General features: G+C 39.1%; 1 protein-coding gene across 4 annotated transcripts in view; it reads left to right on the top strand.

Annotated features, from left to right (window-relative positions):
- Positions 1–17,040, top strand: part of LOC122570056 (protein kinase C-binding protein NELL1-like) — an 87,188-nt gene extending 70,148 nt beyond the window's left edge. For 2 of the 4 annotated variants that reach the window (XM_043731898.1, XM_043731901.1), the window contains 6 exons: positions 629–889; positions 1,114–1,491; positions 1,669–1,928; positions 2,155–2,397; positions 5,243–5,292; positions 7,992–17,040. In XM_043731898.1, coding sequence (XP_043587833.1) covers positions 629–889; positions 1,114–1,491; positions 1,669–1,928; positions 2,155–2,397; positions 5,243–5,292; positions 7,992–8,850 — 2,051 coding nt within the window. In that variant the 3' untranslated portion in view covers positions 8,851–17,040. The remainder of the gene's footprint in view (positions 1–628; positions 890–1,113; positions 1,492–1,668; positions 1,929–2,154; positions 2,398–5,242; positions 5,293–7,991) is intronic. The other 2 variants (XM_043731899.1, XM_043731900.1) reach the window with 2 other exon arrangements.

Here is a 17,040-nt window from a genome sequence, read left to right as displayed (position 1 = left end):
TTGATCGCGATGCTTCGCGTCGATCGATCCTCTGCCGTAAAATATGTAGAGGATCGATGTTGGTGCACACGTGGCCAATCCCAACATGTTTGCTTACTCGTGGCTTTGTCGATGGTCACGTCGAACAGCCAGGTCGTTGACGATTGCAGTTACAGAATTGCGGTAACATGGTTGCGTTCATGTCTCTGTTACAGTCAGATTAGAATCGGTTTTCGCCTTATTGTCTGTAAATAACTACTCGAAATTCATCTTGATAGGCGGTTTAATGAGTTTCAAAAGAGCATCGTGTGATAACGTGTATTCATAGTTTACGTACGCATTAAAATAAAGTACACGCAAACATCTTCGCAATTCTATAATGAAAATAAATATATTCATCTCTCAAAGCTATTTTTTGGTCCTTGGAAGGTTATCACCATCGTTTTGAACTTTAAGTGATCTTGAAGAAAATGTTCACAAAATTACTAAATTAAAGTTGTTTATAAGAGTCCATCACTCAGATGGTTTATTAAGTTGCAAAGTTACCACTAAATTCGTTTATAAGTTATATTTGCTCAAGGTCATCTGAAAGTCTACCTAACAGAGGAAATTAATTTGGAATAATTAAATAAATACTTTGGCACCACAGATATAGATGAATGCAAGCAGCAAGGTGGTTCTGAGGGGCATCACTGTAACGCGAACACAAAATGCGTGAACGTGATCGGTTCTTATACGTGCGAGTGTCTTCCGGGTTATCACAGAGTAGACAAGTTCAACTGTGCCGAGTTAGATGAGTGTGCGACTGGCCATCATGCGTGCGACGAACACGCCACCTGCGTTAACACTGCGGGAAGTTACTATTGCATCTGCAAGGATGGCTACACTGGCGATGGTTACACGTGCAAACGTATGTTTGTTTCTTTAACTTTCTTTTCATTTTCCTGTGTTAAGTTATCCTAAAGATTTTCCCAGTTTTTACTGCATCTAATTTTGGTCAAATATGATTAAGTAAAGAAAAGGAGATAAAATATTCAGTTTAAAAAAGAATTATATTCTTTTAGAATGGCTCAAAACTAGAGAATCTTTCAGAAAGGCAAAATAATTCCTATATGTCATTTTTGTTCTTTATAGCTGTCTGCAATCAGACCTGTCAAAATGGTGGCGAGTGCGTGGCGCCAGGAAGGTGTTCCTGTCGACGTGGTTATATCGGCAACAGTTGTGAACTAGATCTTGACGAGTGTGCGAGTGATTTGCATCGATGCCATCAGTCGTCGACTTGTTTCAATATGCCCGGTTGGTACTACTGTCGTTGCAAGCCAGGTTACAGAAGCGCCCTCCACGATAGTACTCAGGGTACACAGTGTGTTGATATCGACGAGTGCAACGATCAAACGATCGAAAGGAGGCACACCTGTCATCCTAGTGCTAAATGTGTCAATACCGAAGGAGGTTATGAATGTGTTTGTCCACTTCAGGAGGACAATCGCACCATGGAGGAATGTAGGCTGAGTAAGTGTATATTTTCGTGCAGAAATGTAATATTACATCTTAATTTATTTTACCGTCTTCTTTTAAGAATAGTTTACTTTTTCTCAAGTATACAAAATATTCGTTGTTCATTGAACTTCAATGAGAAGAGTTCGAGAAATATTTAAAATAGAATAACAATGTTTGTATCTTTAACAGGTTGCTGGTTCGAGAATCGAGAGGTGAGAAACGGAGAGACTCTAGCGCCAGCTGGGAATCCCTGCAGAAGATGCACTTGTAAAGATGGCGTTATCACATGCAAAGACCCTATATGCGACTGCAGCGCTCCTGGAAGTCATAGGGACAAATGTTGTCCGCAATGTGATCCTGCAGCCTCTTGCAGACATCAAGAGCTTCATCACCTAGTCTTCAGAAGTGGCGAACGATGGATATACCAGTGTCAGACTTGCGAATGCCTGGTAACAGCGCTAACCTCAACAATTGCTAACCTAACCCCTTATTCTTTACAGAACAATTATTATCAAATACAATACATATTGCTCAAATAATAGACAAAAGCGGATCCCAAATGATCACGAAATTCCATCTTCCGTAGTGTAATTAAATTCAGTGTCATTTGTTTTCGCTGACGATGGTCTCAAATGAACATAGATTTTGACAAAATCACTATCTGATATGTTACAGTATGGCGAAATAGACTGCTGGCAGATGGAGTGTCCACCAGTGACCTGCTCGAACCCTGTGACAGAGGATGGGGATTGTTGTCCTCGTTGCGAAGATGATCCCTGTGCGAGAGAATTGCCTGGAAATGGCACTTCCCTCTCAGTACTGACCAGACCACGACCATGTAGCTACTCCGGAATTATCCACGACAGTGGCAGCTCCTGGCAGGATCCCAATGACAAGTGCACCACGTGCGAGTGCAAGGTAAGGAGGACGTTTGGCCTCGGTCACATCGGGGGAACGAAGAATCATCAGTATCGCAGGATACGGATAGAATAGGGGGGTCCGTGAGGAAAGAGATTCGCGAATTATAGTGGAGGAACTATGGCCTAGATGATATAGCGATGAAATTGTTGATTTATATTACGTTTTCGTAGGAATATTCTTTCTGCTTTTACTTTTTTTATACACTAATGTCTCCTGTATTCAATAAAAATTGGTAGTTTATAATAAGATACTGTTCAGTGAATTCTCTTCTGGTAACATATAGAGGACATTTCAAATATGGCGCTTTAATAACGTAGATAAGCATCGTGGCCAGAAGTTTCTATTTACCGCGCTCTCTTTTCCCGCGAAATCAAGAGCTCAAGGTCAGTAAATAACCAAAAAACTAAATGTCGCCTTCATTTAGCCGTGGTTCTGTCATGCGTCTAATCAATTACGTTCACTATGTTCCGACGAGGCGCGACCAGTTGCTGTGCGGCAGGCGATCATTCCAAAAACATTGATGTACATAACACACGTGGCGGATTAACATTTTCTTTAATATAATATTCTTCTGTTTTTCTTATCTCTATTTCTGCTTCAGTTGCAGTAAACTCAAACGCTAAATTAACATGGCTTGCATTTTGCATGGACGGTCATCAGTATTGATGTGATTAATTTAAGATATATGTAAACCACGAAATAATTGTAAATATATTTACTAATATTTTTTAATTAACTAGAAAGTATTATTTTATTAACTCTGTATGCATAATATATAAAAGAATAATCGTAGCTGATAATTTTAATTGATTCAGAGATTCGAGCTTCGCAATATAAAATCCGCCACGTGTTTAATTAGAGTCACACGTGTCAGCATATAAATATATTTATTTTTCTCTCACTCTTTTGTTTCTCTGTTTTCGTCTCGCTGTCATTTATTTACAGTGTCAGTAGGTAACCCTATAATACAAGGTACCTATATACTGACTGTCATTTATTTCCAGTATGCCATTTATTTTTGCGGTGTGTATAACGCGAATCAACTTCTTGCAAGGCTATCTGCGCTAATAAAATCTTGTTCTTTCGTACGCTGAGAGAAAAAAATTTCATCAAAATATTCCACTCATTTTCGTTAAAGTCTTTGAAGTATAAGTATAATCTACGAGTTCATGAGTCCCATAACCTCACATTGTCATAGATATAGTACAGTCCTAGCTGACACAAGACTTAGATTAATCCAGCTTAGCCACACACTTAGACTAAATCCAACTAATATTCAATTACAGCTTAGTTAAAACGTAAATTAACTGTTACATTTAGATCTAACTTGGAATTAGTCTAGATGTAAGCTGGATTTAGAGTACTTAACTGAATTTAAAATTTGTTTGAAGCTAGCGATTAGTCTAATTTAGAATTTAAAAGGAGAAAGATTTGACCTTAATGTAACGTAACTTAGGTCTAAGGCTAACCTTATCTAGAGTAGAATAAAAGTATAGATTGTCGACACCCTGACTTCAAAGGCTGAACGAAGTCTCTCTTGAACAAAATTTTAATTTTTTAAATATAAGTTCTCTCGGCGTGAGCTAACTATTGCGTCGTGCTATAGTTCTTGCCATTATGTGGATTGTCTAAAGCTGTGTTCACCATATGTAAATTACTTCAATTGGATCTGTCTGTTCTGGCAATACCAGCGTACGAGACACGTTCAGGGGCGTCCCTAAGTTAGCCTAGACTCTTCTTATGTGTAATGTTTTTTCGTTGGCTGCCTTGCACGCGGCAGTGTTCATTATTATTATTACTAGTCCTTCACTTTAAATAAGAAAGACGAGATTCCTAATTCGGCACCGTATATACATATATGTATTTACTATGCATGTTTATTTAATGATCAGAGTAATCACGTGCTGTACGTAACGTAGAAACGAGGATCATTATTAATGTTAATGTTATCGTTGTTATATACTGATATATATATATCTATATATTTATTTTTGTAGTAACAGTTGATTTGATCAATTGTATAATTATTCTTTTTTTTTCGTTTAACCCTCGCTCACTGTATAAACCAGATGCTAAATAGCTTGAATTATTATAAATATATACAAATATATATAGCTTAAAAATTGTTTAAGAAATCTATGGAATAATTTTCGGTAAATAAACAGTTAGCTTGCGTTGAACTTTAGCGATGGTGTTTTAGGTCTCACACAAATTGAACACTGCCGCGAGAAATAATTCAAATCGCGCGCGCAAGATGTTAAGCTCTGATCCAACTTTCGTCCGATTCTCATGAGATTCGAACTGAAAACTTTCACTGCTTCGGGTCGGCCCTGCATGGATCGTATTAAATACATATTCGCCTGACAACGACTAATCGAGAGTGGATCCTGTATCTCATTGCGACCGAGTGTAGCATGACCTCGACCTCGTCGATTCATTAGAATCTATCTTATTAAAGAAACAAAACTAACAACATTATAATACCATAGTCCTTAATATAAAATATATTCAACGTAATATTTAATATAGCTTGATAATCCATAATTACAAAAAAAAAGGAGAAAAAGAGAAAAATCAGTAAAAGTAACTAGAGTGATATATGGAGCTTTTCAAAGAGAAAAAGTGGTTAAGTTGGTTATATGTTTAAAATGAATCGGCGAGGAGAGATGAGCTGATGTGTTGAGCGGATACCTGTTAATTAACATAGAAAGAACGAAAACGTATGCTGTGTAATCATGCTGTGAAAATTTTTAATATCCCATGCCATTTCATAACATACGTAAATACACACATCGGCCGTGAATGACTAACCTAACTAGCCTAACGATGGGTATCCTTGCAGGTGCCGTACTGCGCCCAATTGGTGAGCAATAGCGCGTGTTGTGTGCATCGGTAATCACGTCACTTCTACCTCACCTATAATCTTCTCTACCCGCCTCTTCTTCTTCTTTTTTATTTATTATTAATGTCTTTTTCTCTCTATCTTCTTTTTTCTATTTCTTACTTGTCACTTATTTTAGCGCCCACGAGCTCTCAAATGCTTTCGTTTTCCTTCTGCCTGCTTCATGGGATAGCACATTGGTAACTTTATTTCTCTTCCACTCTAGCTATCGCTGCCCCAACCCCACTCGCTTCTTATTTGTATCTTCGTTTGAAACTTGACATTTCTCTGTGTTGTAACGTTCGTTTAGAATCCACTAGAGGGAGTAATCTGGTTCATTCGTTCATAGAGGTCTCTTGCGTTCGTTGATCGCCGCACGCTGGTCACCAGGCTTCCAATTTCTCAAATTTTTCTTGCGTTGGGTTACAACCACTCTGGTCGTCTATGCCACGTGTAGACTTGCAAGTCTTTACATGAGAATCAAGTTGAAATCGGAATAATTGTGTGGCGATGTTTCTATTGGTTGTCGATAACTTTGCATTAGTACTTTTCTGGGCAAAGTTGGTACAGCTGATAAAGCATTTGCAGATGACGCATTAGTGAGTATATCTGGATCATCTATATGACAGCGTGTGGCATAGACGTGTGGCAAGAAGATCTAATTCTCAGGGTGAATCGCGAGCACGTACGCATGTTTTGTATTAAAAATTATAATCAGAATTACTCTTGATCGATCTGAGGACAATTTTTTATAAATATGAAATTGCCTTTGACATGAATAAAAATACTATGTTATTGTCTCGTAATGATTTTAAACATCAATGCTAATTATTTATTATAAAAAATATTATATATTTATTTATTATAAAAAAAAGTGAAAATTAGTTACTCTGAATGATAAAAATATACAAGAATAAGTATACAGAGTTTTCGCTACTTTTAAGTTAACTTTAGTATTATTCAACTGCATATTTTACGAGGAAAGAAGAATATTCAAGCTATTATCTCATAATTGTCGCAATTAAAAAATTTATTGTTGCGTCGATCGGTCGATCAAGAAATGTACGATCCTTGAGGTTAATTAAGGTAGTCAAATGCACGTTTACAATGGATACGCATGCACCGACTCACCCCATGTTATTTTCTAACTAATTATAATTCAGTTAACGTCAAAATCACTCAATTCAAAGAGCGCACATTTGAAGATGCATTGTCGTTAAATTGAAGAGAAAGAAATCGAAATTTCCTACATATTTGGTATCGGTCGGGCGCACGACGCACGTGGTGACAGACACGCACGTACACACATACAGACACACGCACGCACACACATGCAGACACACACACACACACACAGATTGCATTTTGATTCGTTTTTGTCTTTCTGTTATTATTGTTATTGTTATTATTATTATTATTATTATTATTATATTATTATTATTACTATTATTTATTATTATTATTATGGTTTCGTTACACTTGAGCCTCTTTTGCACCCTTCTCTGATCTGCATTCGAAATTCGATAGAAGCACCAAGAGTCTCTTTCTCTCTGTCTATCGAGTGTTGTCCTGCAACGATTCTGACAAAAAAGAAAACGAAATTATGAATTAAGAAATTAAAAAGAAGATGTAAGAATAAAAAAGAAGAAGATTAGGACAAACCAAATTTATAAGTTTCATGCGACCGAACCTATAATTTTCAAACGACATCATCAAAACTAAATTTCTTGATAAGCACATTTTAACAAATTGCATATTTGCTTTGAAACTTTTTAAAGTATACGAAAAATTATAAAACGTAAGATTTGACAATAAAATTTATTTCTGTCAGAATCGTAGCTGGAAGTAGTGGTAACCTAGACACGATGTCGTCAAGGTGTCAGATACATACTATGGAAATTCATTGTTTTGACCCCCGAATGTCAGAGCATGATTGTCATGAGTCGAGTCCTTGTAATTTGTGCTCGTAAAATCCAACATTTTTACCGATCGTGCACGGTCGAGAGGAAAGGGCCGTCGAACCTGGGTCATCTGCGAATGGAGGACGTGGATTTTCACCACAACGGAACGACGTATGCGATTTCAATTAAACAATGAATTACATATTATGTGGAGGATTACCTGAGTATCCCCCCAAGCGACGCGAAAAGTCTTGGATCAACGTCGTAAGTCAACCAGGGTAACATCTGTAACGACTCCTCTTAACTCGCGGATTCATTCGTTACACGCTTCTTTCATGAGAAATTGATGACGAATATTTTCTTATCGATCCATAAAGTTACTTCTAGCTGTGTAACATTTTAACATCATGACGTAGTTGTGCACACGTTCACAAACTCAGATTCACGCCGAAGATAGTGCACCGTCTTTCAAAATCTGCAAAAGACACTTGCTAATCAGACGAAAACGCAATCACAACGCAGATAGCAGAATCCCCATGCCCAATTTGAATTTCCCGCTTCTGGTCATCCTTTATACCGCACCGCGCACCTGACAGATGGCAGCACGCACGCGCGTCCCAAGACTTTTCACGCGGACGGGGGAATACCCGCGTACGGATACTGCGTAAAAATGAGAAAAAAAGGAAAAAATAAATAAAAAAAAAAAAATGAAAAAGAAACGGAAGAGGGCGAAAGTCAGGCGAACACGATACAGTCGCTTGGTTCGTTCCGCCGTTGGCTAACCCAGTATCCAACGAACCTCTCCGTAGGACGGGCAGCTATGCTGCAGCTACGATTACGGCTGCGCTGGCGATCTGGGCAGCAACGGGCAGCAGCAACGTCCTCCAGTCGTTGTTCCTGAGCCTGTCATACGCGGTCTACCGAGCCCTGCGGGGTCACCGATGGCTGACGGTACACCGGAAGCAGCTCTATCAGCGGTTACCGCTTCCACCTCTGCTGGTCCAACATCAATCGCCAGCACCTACCTTCTGTCGGCCTCGTCTTCTTCCTCGTCCGTCAACAACGTCGCCACTGGTGGGTCTACCGTCAGAAAAGATCACTGGGCTTTGCAGAACAGCCTGCCAAGTCCACCCCAACAACACAGAGATGACCATCGCTCCAGAGCGCAAATACAGCAACAACAAGTTCTACCGACAGCCAGGTACCAGGTGGCCTCTGGAGCAGCGACGACGTCGTCGACACCTGAACGCGTTACACCCACGTCGACGTCGTCGACGACGACGATTAAGGCTTCGGTCAAGCACGAGGCCAAGCCACAGGCGTCTACGTCGCGACGTCAACGTACCAAGTCGTCCAAAGGTCTCGGGAGCTTGCGTCAACGTACCAATGCGTCCTCCACTTCCACCTCCTCCTCCTCCTCACCCTCGTTGCCGTCACCTTCGTCGTCCTCGCCATCTCTCGCGATGCTGGCGTCTTCTAGCGCCAGCCTCGACCCACAAGCGGACAGCGTCTCCACTAGCAGCAGCGCCACCAGCGAGAGCGTGGTCGCGAATAGCGGTTACCGTCAACCGCCGCCGACGGGAGGACGCCACCGGCGCAGCGAGGCCAGGGAGTCTATGGCGCGCGACAGTGACGCCACCTGAGGCTGACGCTTCTGTGGACAGCTAGAAGAAAAAGAAATGAACACTGGCAACGCATTCCAGGGGGTGTAGCACGGCAACTGTGGGCTGTGGCCCGACGTAGGAGCGAGTTCGGAGAAGCGTTCTCTATGGTCACCTGATCGCCTGATTGAGGGTGTCGTCGAGGGAAACGAACGCACTAAACGGGACAAGAGAGAACCGACTACGAGACGAAGCAACACAGAGGAGCATAACAAACGGATTCTAGTTCTAAATCCGTTTGATTTGTCGACGATCGTAGACAACGAAGATGACGATATTAGGGAAGAACGTCCAGTTTCCTCGACGAGATCGATCCTCGCCCAGCTTCCAGGGATCGCCGCGTATCATTGGATCGTCTATTAAAGGACATTTCCCATCATCCGTGGTCTGTGGTTGGCTGACTTGAGTCACGACAGAAAGAGGCTATACTCGAGCTTCGATAGGTCTAGGTTAAGTCTGCCAAGCTCGACGCTTCGAGGACACGGTGTTCAGCGAGGAAAACGATCGACCGATTGCATTTTTGGGGAATGTTAGGTGTGCCAAAATCATGAGCTTGCCAACATCAGAAAACTTGTCGGATCTTCTGTTAGTAATGACATACGCGGACCCGACTCGCGCTCCCTCTGCTTGGTTTCTTTTTGTTTGTCCTCGAAAGAGATCGAACGACAACATAGGGTGAGTCCGTCGTTGTCGTTGGTCGTAGATCGGACGAAGCGTCTTTCCTCGCATCTGACTAAATGGGTCAAGCATAACACATAAGTGAGAGAGAATCGAGAAACTGAACCCATGACGCGCGGTGTCCTCCGGGGCGTTCTCTCAACACAAAGCAGCACCGAATCACACGCTTTCGCGATTCCTTTTCTTTTCTCCTTTTTTCTTTTTTTGACGTAATTTCCATGTTGAACAGGTAGCGCACAATATTTGGGCCTTATAAAAGTTATAAACAGGAAAAAGGAAAAAAAAAGAGAAAAACGGAGAGATCTTGTCATCGTTTCGCCAGCGGGAAATCTAATCTGTAATTACGTAATTAATGTAATTTAAATATCGTGTTTCTGCTTCCACGGCGAGGCGAAAGACAAGGAAAATGTAAAATGATAGAAATTAGTACTTTATCGTAAGGAATTGAATTATCCCAAAACAAGGAAATAATAATTGAACTAAATATAGAAGAGCTCCGTAATATACTTATTAAGATACACGAATACATATGTATATGTATGTATATATACTATATATTACTATTAATATATACAAATATATAAATATATATATACGTGATGTATATTCGATATACGGAATCACGCGTGAAATATTGACGATTCTATTTATAGAGTGATGTGAATCGAGATCGATCTTGTCGATTATAAAAATGCACGTACGTATACACGTAATAAAGAAAAAAAGAATATTCTATGGATCATATCTCGTGACGCGATGTACAACCGTGGGTTGTTGTAAAGCTATCGCATGGATATTATAGAGCTCATGTTTTCTTCGCGGGGATGAAGACGATTAATTAAAGGTAAAAGAAATGGACATAAGAAACGTCGTATAGTCTTTACGCTTGACACGTTATCATTTAAGAGTCATCGTTATGTATTAGGGTAATTCTGAGATTCCGATTCTCGCGGAGACTTCGAGAGAGAGAGATAGCAATGTCATTTTTTCTAGACAACCATCACAGGCCGGTTCAGTTTCTCTGGTTCCAAAACGCTGATTGGTTTATGCCTGATCCACACGCGTCGAGTCATATAGAGCGTAACCTGTGCCTCCGCGGATTCACTAGCCATTCAACTTTGGCTCTATTTACGCGATGAAAGGTTAGACGTGTTTATCTACTTCTTCCAGTTTTAAATTCTTTCACTTAATACTTGATGATCAAATTTCGTATGAAACATTTTTCACGCTACATCTGTCATTCAATAATTTTGAATAATTTTGAGTCAAATTAAATAAGTTCGTAGACTTCTTAAATGAAACGAAAGGCGGATTAAATTATCTTAAGCTCCAATATTTCATTATTAAATTTTTTACCTACGGATTTATTATTTTAATATGTCGTTTCATTTCTACAGAAAATAAATTACAACATATTTCTGTTTCGAAGAATTAAAATTAGAAATTGAATACTTTCTCTATATCAACTACTAATTTCATGACTACAGGACTCTCCGATTAAGGCATGATCCGGTTAACAGGTTAGAAACGTTCGAGGTTAGGTTACTAGTGACAAATCGAAGTCAGGTCGATTTAAATCTATTTCAAATAGTCCAATATATGTAAGCATTTTCGCACATATTTTGGAATTAAAATGGAGAATACATGTCTAATTTTTCATTGATGAAATTGGGTTTCTTGTTCAATTATTAGTTTTACACCGGACGATGAACGTGCCGGCTCCCTCGAACGATTCTTTAGCTCGCTCAATCCAACGCGACCACTACGACTACATTCCTCCTTGATTAACAATAAGTAGGCACTAAAATGAGAGAAACACAAATATATATATAAATATATAAATATATATAAATAAACGAACAAAGAAAGATGTGGATAAATAATTAATTAAAGAAGCAAGAAACGGATGAAAAAATAAATAATTAAAATAAATGAAGGAATATATATATATATATATATACATACAAATATATATATACAGTATTGTGCAAAAGTATTAGATCATCTATCAATTAAAAGTGTTTTGTTTCTGTGAATGAATATAAGAATATTTGCTATTATTTTAATTCTTTTTAAAATTTTTTAAATTAAGAATTGGTAATTAGTAATTATTGGTAATTAAGTTTCACATTATTTCCATAACAATAATAGTTATTTTTGAAACATTAATTCTCACTTTTATATATACATAATGTCATTTTTGGTGTTCCGAAATTGTGCGGAATATGTATGTTCTGTAATGTTCTAAATTTAAGATAGAATCATAAACTAGCAATGTCATGAAATAAATATCTAAAAATCCATTTTTATGTAACAACATATATAGGAATTACTTCGAGGTCAATAACATAGATGGTCTAAAACTGCTGTATGGTACAGTATGAAGAGGAGGCAGGAATATACATATATACACATGTACGTATACATATGGAAATGAGAGAAAAAAGTGAAGCACTCGGGTAAATTAATCAATTAATAAATAAACTCCTGGCGAAGTATAAAGCGTGCTGAGAGGGACTCATATAACGTGCATTCGTAATCGTTCAATGTGCAATAACATATGGCTTAATTTGTGAAGAAGGCTCCTATTAGTCGCGCGGTATCAGTGCTGCTCCACGTTTGAAGGAGGATTCTCATTAACGTAAAACTTACGCGAGTCGCGTGGCCGCTACCCTCTGTCATTCTATTTATCCGTCATTCATTAATACAGATTTCCTCTGATTTTCCTTTTAGAGTAGATATCTTCAGCGAAAATTTGAAAAAATATTTACAATCATAACAGTGATATTTAATTGGATAAGGTGGCCATTTTGTATCTCATTGATCACGTGACACAACGAATTCGTCGACACAAGATGGTGGCCAGCCACGTGACGTCAAAGCTCCGAGCACATGTACGAAGTGGCGACGATTCGTTCCAACTTTTTATACACAAGAATGTATAGTTTTTCCATCGTGGTGCCGAAATAAAAATGAGAAGACCGCTATTAGTTCCTCGAGATAAAAAGAACTGGGCAACGAGCTTCGTACGCTTCGTCGCGTGTTAAATAGAGGGGTACATAATACTATACACTTGCATAAACGATAAATGAACGGAGAAGCGTGCATTGGGTCGAGCAAATCGTAAATTAATCGTCATTGTCGAGCAACTGATCGATGAACACACTGCGTTGTTCTCATTGTATATAGGATGTGTATTGTTAGAGTGACAAACCTATTAGTGAGACGTATTATACATACATGCATACACAATATACACAAACAAGTATTATACAACCGACGCTATTCGCCGTGCGATTTCAATTACTATGAATTAACATCTTAATGACACCAGTACTAACATTTTTGACATGAATCTATTAATGAACGACGAAAGAATGATGAAGGATGATGAACGACGACGAGAGAGAGAGATTCGAGGCATTGGTCTCCAATTATTTCAGTCGAAATTAATAACTATTATCAACTTTTCCAAAATCTAGACCAAAATTGTATTTTCTGCCCCTCCGTCTCTCTTTTTCTCTCTCTCTGAATCGATCTAGAAATTATTATATACATACAAACATACACATACACTCTCTCTCTCACTTTCACTCTCTCTGTCTCTCTCTCTCTTTCTCTCTCTCTCTCTCTCTCCCGCTTGCTTCGCAACGTTCCTCAGAGTTTCGAGGCGAGAACGGGACGAAGAGATCGGCGCGTCGTATCGTAAACTAGCATACAATTAATTGATAAATAAATAGAATCGTATTACCTATTGTATTATCGATAAATAATTGTGTTAAGCATTTAACGACGAATTAATATCGAGGAGCGGGGAGAACACGGGGAAGGACGAGCCTAAATATTATATATAAGATGGAAATGCGTTTGGCACAAAAGATGATGAAAAATATCTGAAGGGGATCGTCGATTATTACAGACGATACTAGTTATTAAAGGTGTAACTTCGTTAGATGTAATTCTGCGTGGCCAGAAGAGGAGAAGAGGAGAAGAGAAGACGAGTAGGATGCCTCGTTGCCAGTATTTGTTCCAATGATATTTTCGTATCCTGGTGTATCGTAGTCTAAGATCGTTCGAGAAAGTCTGCTTGGCCCGATAGATCGCAAACTCTAAGTTTCGGAGCCTTGGAAATTTCTTCTTTAACCCTGCAATGCTACATAACCGCTCTAACCTTAAATATGGCGCGACTAGAAACCAATATTTCGATCTTGAGAATCAATAAGAATAGAGGTTAGACTTAAAATATTACGGGCAACGTTTCAAACTAAGTTCAGATTATGGAACTCAATAAGAATAGAGATTAGGTTTACAAGATTACAGCAATCATTTCAAACAAATCTATTACAAAATAGTTTTAGTTCTCCTATTTTAGAAAATTGTACACATGACATAAGTAACAAAGCGGTTAGAATCTTTTTAGGAATAGCTGAAATAAAAATGAGTGGGAATGCAGTATTTCACTATAGTATTTCAGGGTTAAGTGACAGGTTAGCTCACTTCGTCTTTTATATCTCACCTTCATACGATGGAGGAGAACAAAAACAGTCAGTTTGGCCTAATTCACGAAATAATATCTATTTTACAAAAGTGTTCTGAGGTATCCAAATTCTAAGAAAGAGTATTTTTAAAATCACTGAACGCCATAACGTAATCATAAGTATCTCCTGAGGAATTGACATTAAATCTGGCAACGTGGTATTCGTACACCATTATCCGCGCGTTGTCCTTCGTTCGATTAGGCAAGATAGCCAAGCAAGACAGGCCAGGTCTCGTAATGAGGTAGATAGGATAAGTAGAAGATATAAGTCGGTAGGTAGGTAGATATCCGAAAGCAGGGCGGCGATAAGCAGCGTTAATATCGCGTGCCATAGTGAATCTAATTGTATAGTGTTCACTCGTTGCTCTTCGTATTTTGGATGAACTCGACCCCCCGCCCCACACAAAAAAAGAAAAACACAAAAAAAGAATTGAAGCGAAAGATCGGCAAGCGGTAACGATGGTATGTAGTTAGACCTACCTTCAGTGGACAAGATATAAAGGGAAGTAAAGAAGAAAAAAGAAGCTCTAAAATGAACTACGGATATCCTCATGGAAAGAAGAAGAGGAAAAAAGTAGTTAAAAAAAAAAAAAAAACAGCGAGAGAAAAAACAGCCAGTGGACTTCTTTTATAGTGTTACCTAATTATTAATAACAGTTTACCATGTTACTCCTGACTATCGTTAGTTAACGCCTAATTACTTATTACCGAAGTAACTAACTACACAACGATTAACTAGTAAGCGCTTTTAAATTAAAGGAGAATTAACGAGGATCTAAACTACAGCCAGCCTAGTCCCAGTTTTAATCTGTGCTAACACGTAGAATGTTACTCTACCGTTACTACCTACTGGCACTAATTGTTACCGTCATCGTCACTATTTCGTTCGATTTCGTCGTGTGCGTTCGATAGCATCTGCATCGCTTCCCGTGGTCTGTATAAAACCTACGTAAAAGTAAGTCAAACGTGACTTACTAGAAGTGTCCACCTGGATACTTCCCAAAAAAAGTTTCAAACAAGTCGCTTCGAGAAGCTGATTACGTCGAGGCAGCATTTTTTTAAACTTCACATCTTTCAAAGTATTCTCTCTATAGAACGAAACATCTTTTTTTGTAACTTTTGCCTTTCGTATAATCGCACAGATTTATAATTGCCGCGTTTCGCAGCCACTGGAGCGATCGCAGCGCCGCCGAGCGCCAGTCGAGTGCAACCACACGCGACACCGAATTAGATGAGCCAAGCGTACGGCTGCTAGTGTTATCTTTCTCGATACACGTGCTAGTGGCTGGCGCAATCGTCACTGCCGGGACTATCATCGTCATCTTCGTTCATTCGATCATCCGATCAGGAAACAGGCGACCGACACGTCGAATGGACGTCAAGTTTCTAATTATTAACTACAAGCTCTCTACTAATTAACATTGTAACTCGTCTATTTACTACAAAAAAAAATCTTGTTGCTGTCGTTTAGACGGGCACAATGCGATATCGAATGGGGTCTGGTTATTTTAGTTGACATTTCTTTTCATCGTACACATCGATCGAGATCGTGGATCGCGGATCGAGAAACAGGCATCGAACCGATAAGGCATCGAAAGGGAACGAAATCGAGAGCTTGCGCCTGCGCCGCCCTTTGCATATAGATGTACGCTACCTGGTGATGTGACGTCGGTAAACGAAGTCGAACTATACGAATGGGAAACGTAGAACCTTGTTCTTCCAGTGTGTACCGATCACCCTTCGACTGCCGTACATTCGAGCCCGCTGTTTTCATCGAGTCGACTTAGACAAACGTGTTAGGGGTGGATATAATCTCTGTTACTTTCCGAATGTTACTTTGGCGTTACTTTGGCTTTACTTGGCTATATGGAATTGTGAATATGTACGTCACAATGGTACGATCCTTTATACTCCATTGATTGATCTACATATGTATATTTCATTTGGTGGAATAATTATAGGAATCGTTGTGGACGAAATTTGTGTGAAATATAGATTAGATCGATGTAAGTTTATAAACGAGTATAAAGGATCAGAGAGGTTTATCTTAAGACGATAGTCTCAAAGATCTCTGACATTCTACCGACTTCACGAAGTCATGTCACTAACATTAGGCTCATCATCTCTACCTATCTTGTCCTTCCTCCCCCTTCCCCCTATTCTTCCTTCAGTCGCCAGTATCGAGTCTCCTCGACGAAACGTTCTCTGGCCGAACTGAAGAACATTCGTTTCTACCCATTGCTCACGATTAACCCACGTATAATCATGAGACTGCTCTGACCAATGCGAAACCGATCGTGTCGTCCAAGGTGATCGACTGACTGAAAATTCTTGTTGGCCCTCTATAGACCATAGTTCCTAGCTCAACTTAATCCCAAACTTAAAGACACCACACTTAGTCTAAGTTTCTCATTCAGACTCGAAACGAAAAAGGTAAACGAAGACTTAACTCAGGCCTAAACTTAATCCTATCGCGATATATACATAGCCTAAAAGAGAGAAATGAAATTTAATTCACCCTAGAGTTCAGATGAAATTTCACTTATAGTTCGGTATATAACATAACCTTAATATTAAACGAAAGTGTTAACCTCGGTGACTTATTAAACGGTCCTGTGCTAGAACAGGGCCTAGCTTTAGTCCCGATTATTATAGCGTTAATCTAACATTTAACGACTGTAAATTAAACCTATAAAGGGTTAAAGAAAATACGATCAAGGGTTAACGGAACAACGATTCTTGGGCCCGATTCGTTTCCTGTTGGTCGTGAAATCGCTTGTAACAGCGTGTAACGATTATCTCGAACGTTTTACGTCGGTCGTGGACTGAGGCTTGGTGCAGAAAGGAAGTGTAAACGAACATTATGTGTAAATCTCGGATTCTTTGAATCTAGAAAGCTATATGGTAAAAAGAAAAAGAAAAAAAAAAAAGAAAAAACGTGTTTCGAGCGTCGCCCGGACAAATAAAAAGCAGTTACTATAA

The sequence above is a fragment of the Bombus pyrosoma genome, linkage group LG8 (assembly GCF_014825855.1).
Source record: "Bombus pyrosoma isolate SC7728 linkage group LG8, ASM1482585v1, whole genome shotgun sequence".
Classification (NCBI taxonomy): Eukaryota; Metazoa; Arthropoda; class Insecta; order Hymenoptera; family Apidae; genus Bombus; species Bombus pyrosoma.
The sequence above is the reverse complement of the archived record's forward strand: the minus strand, read 5'-3'. Positions and strand labels throughout refer to the sequence as shown.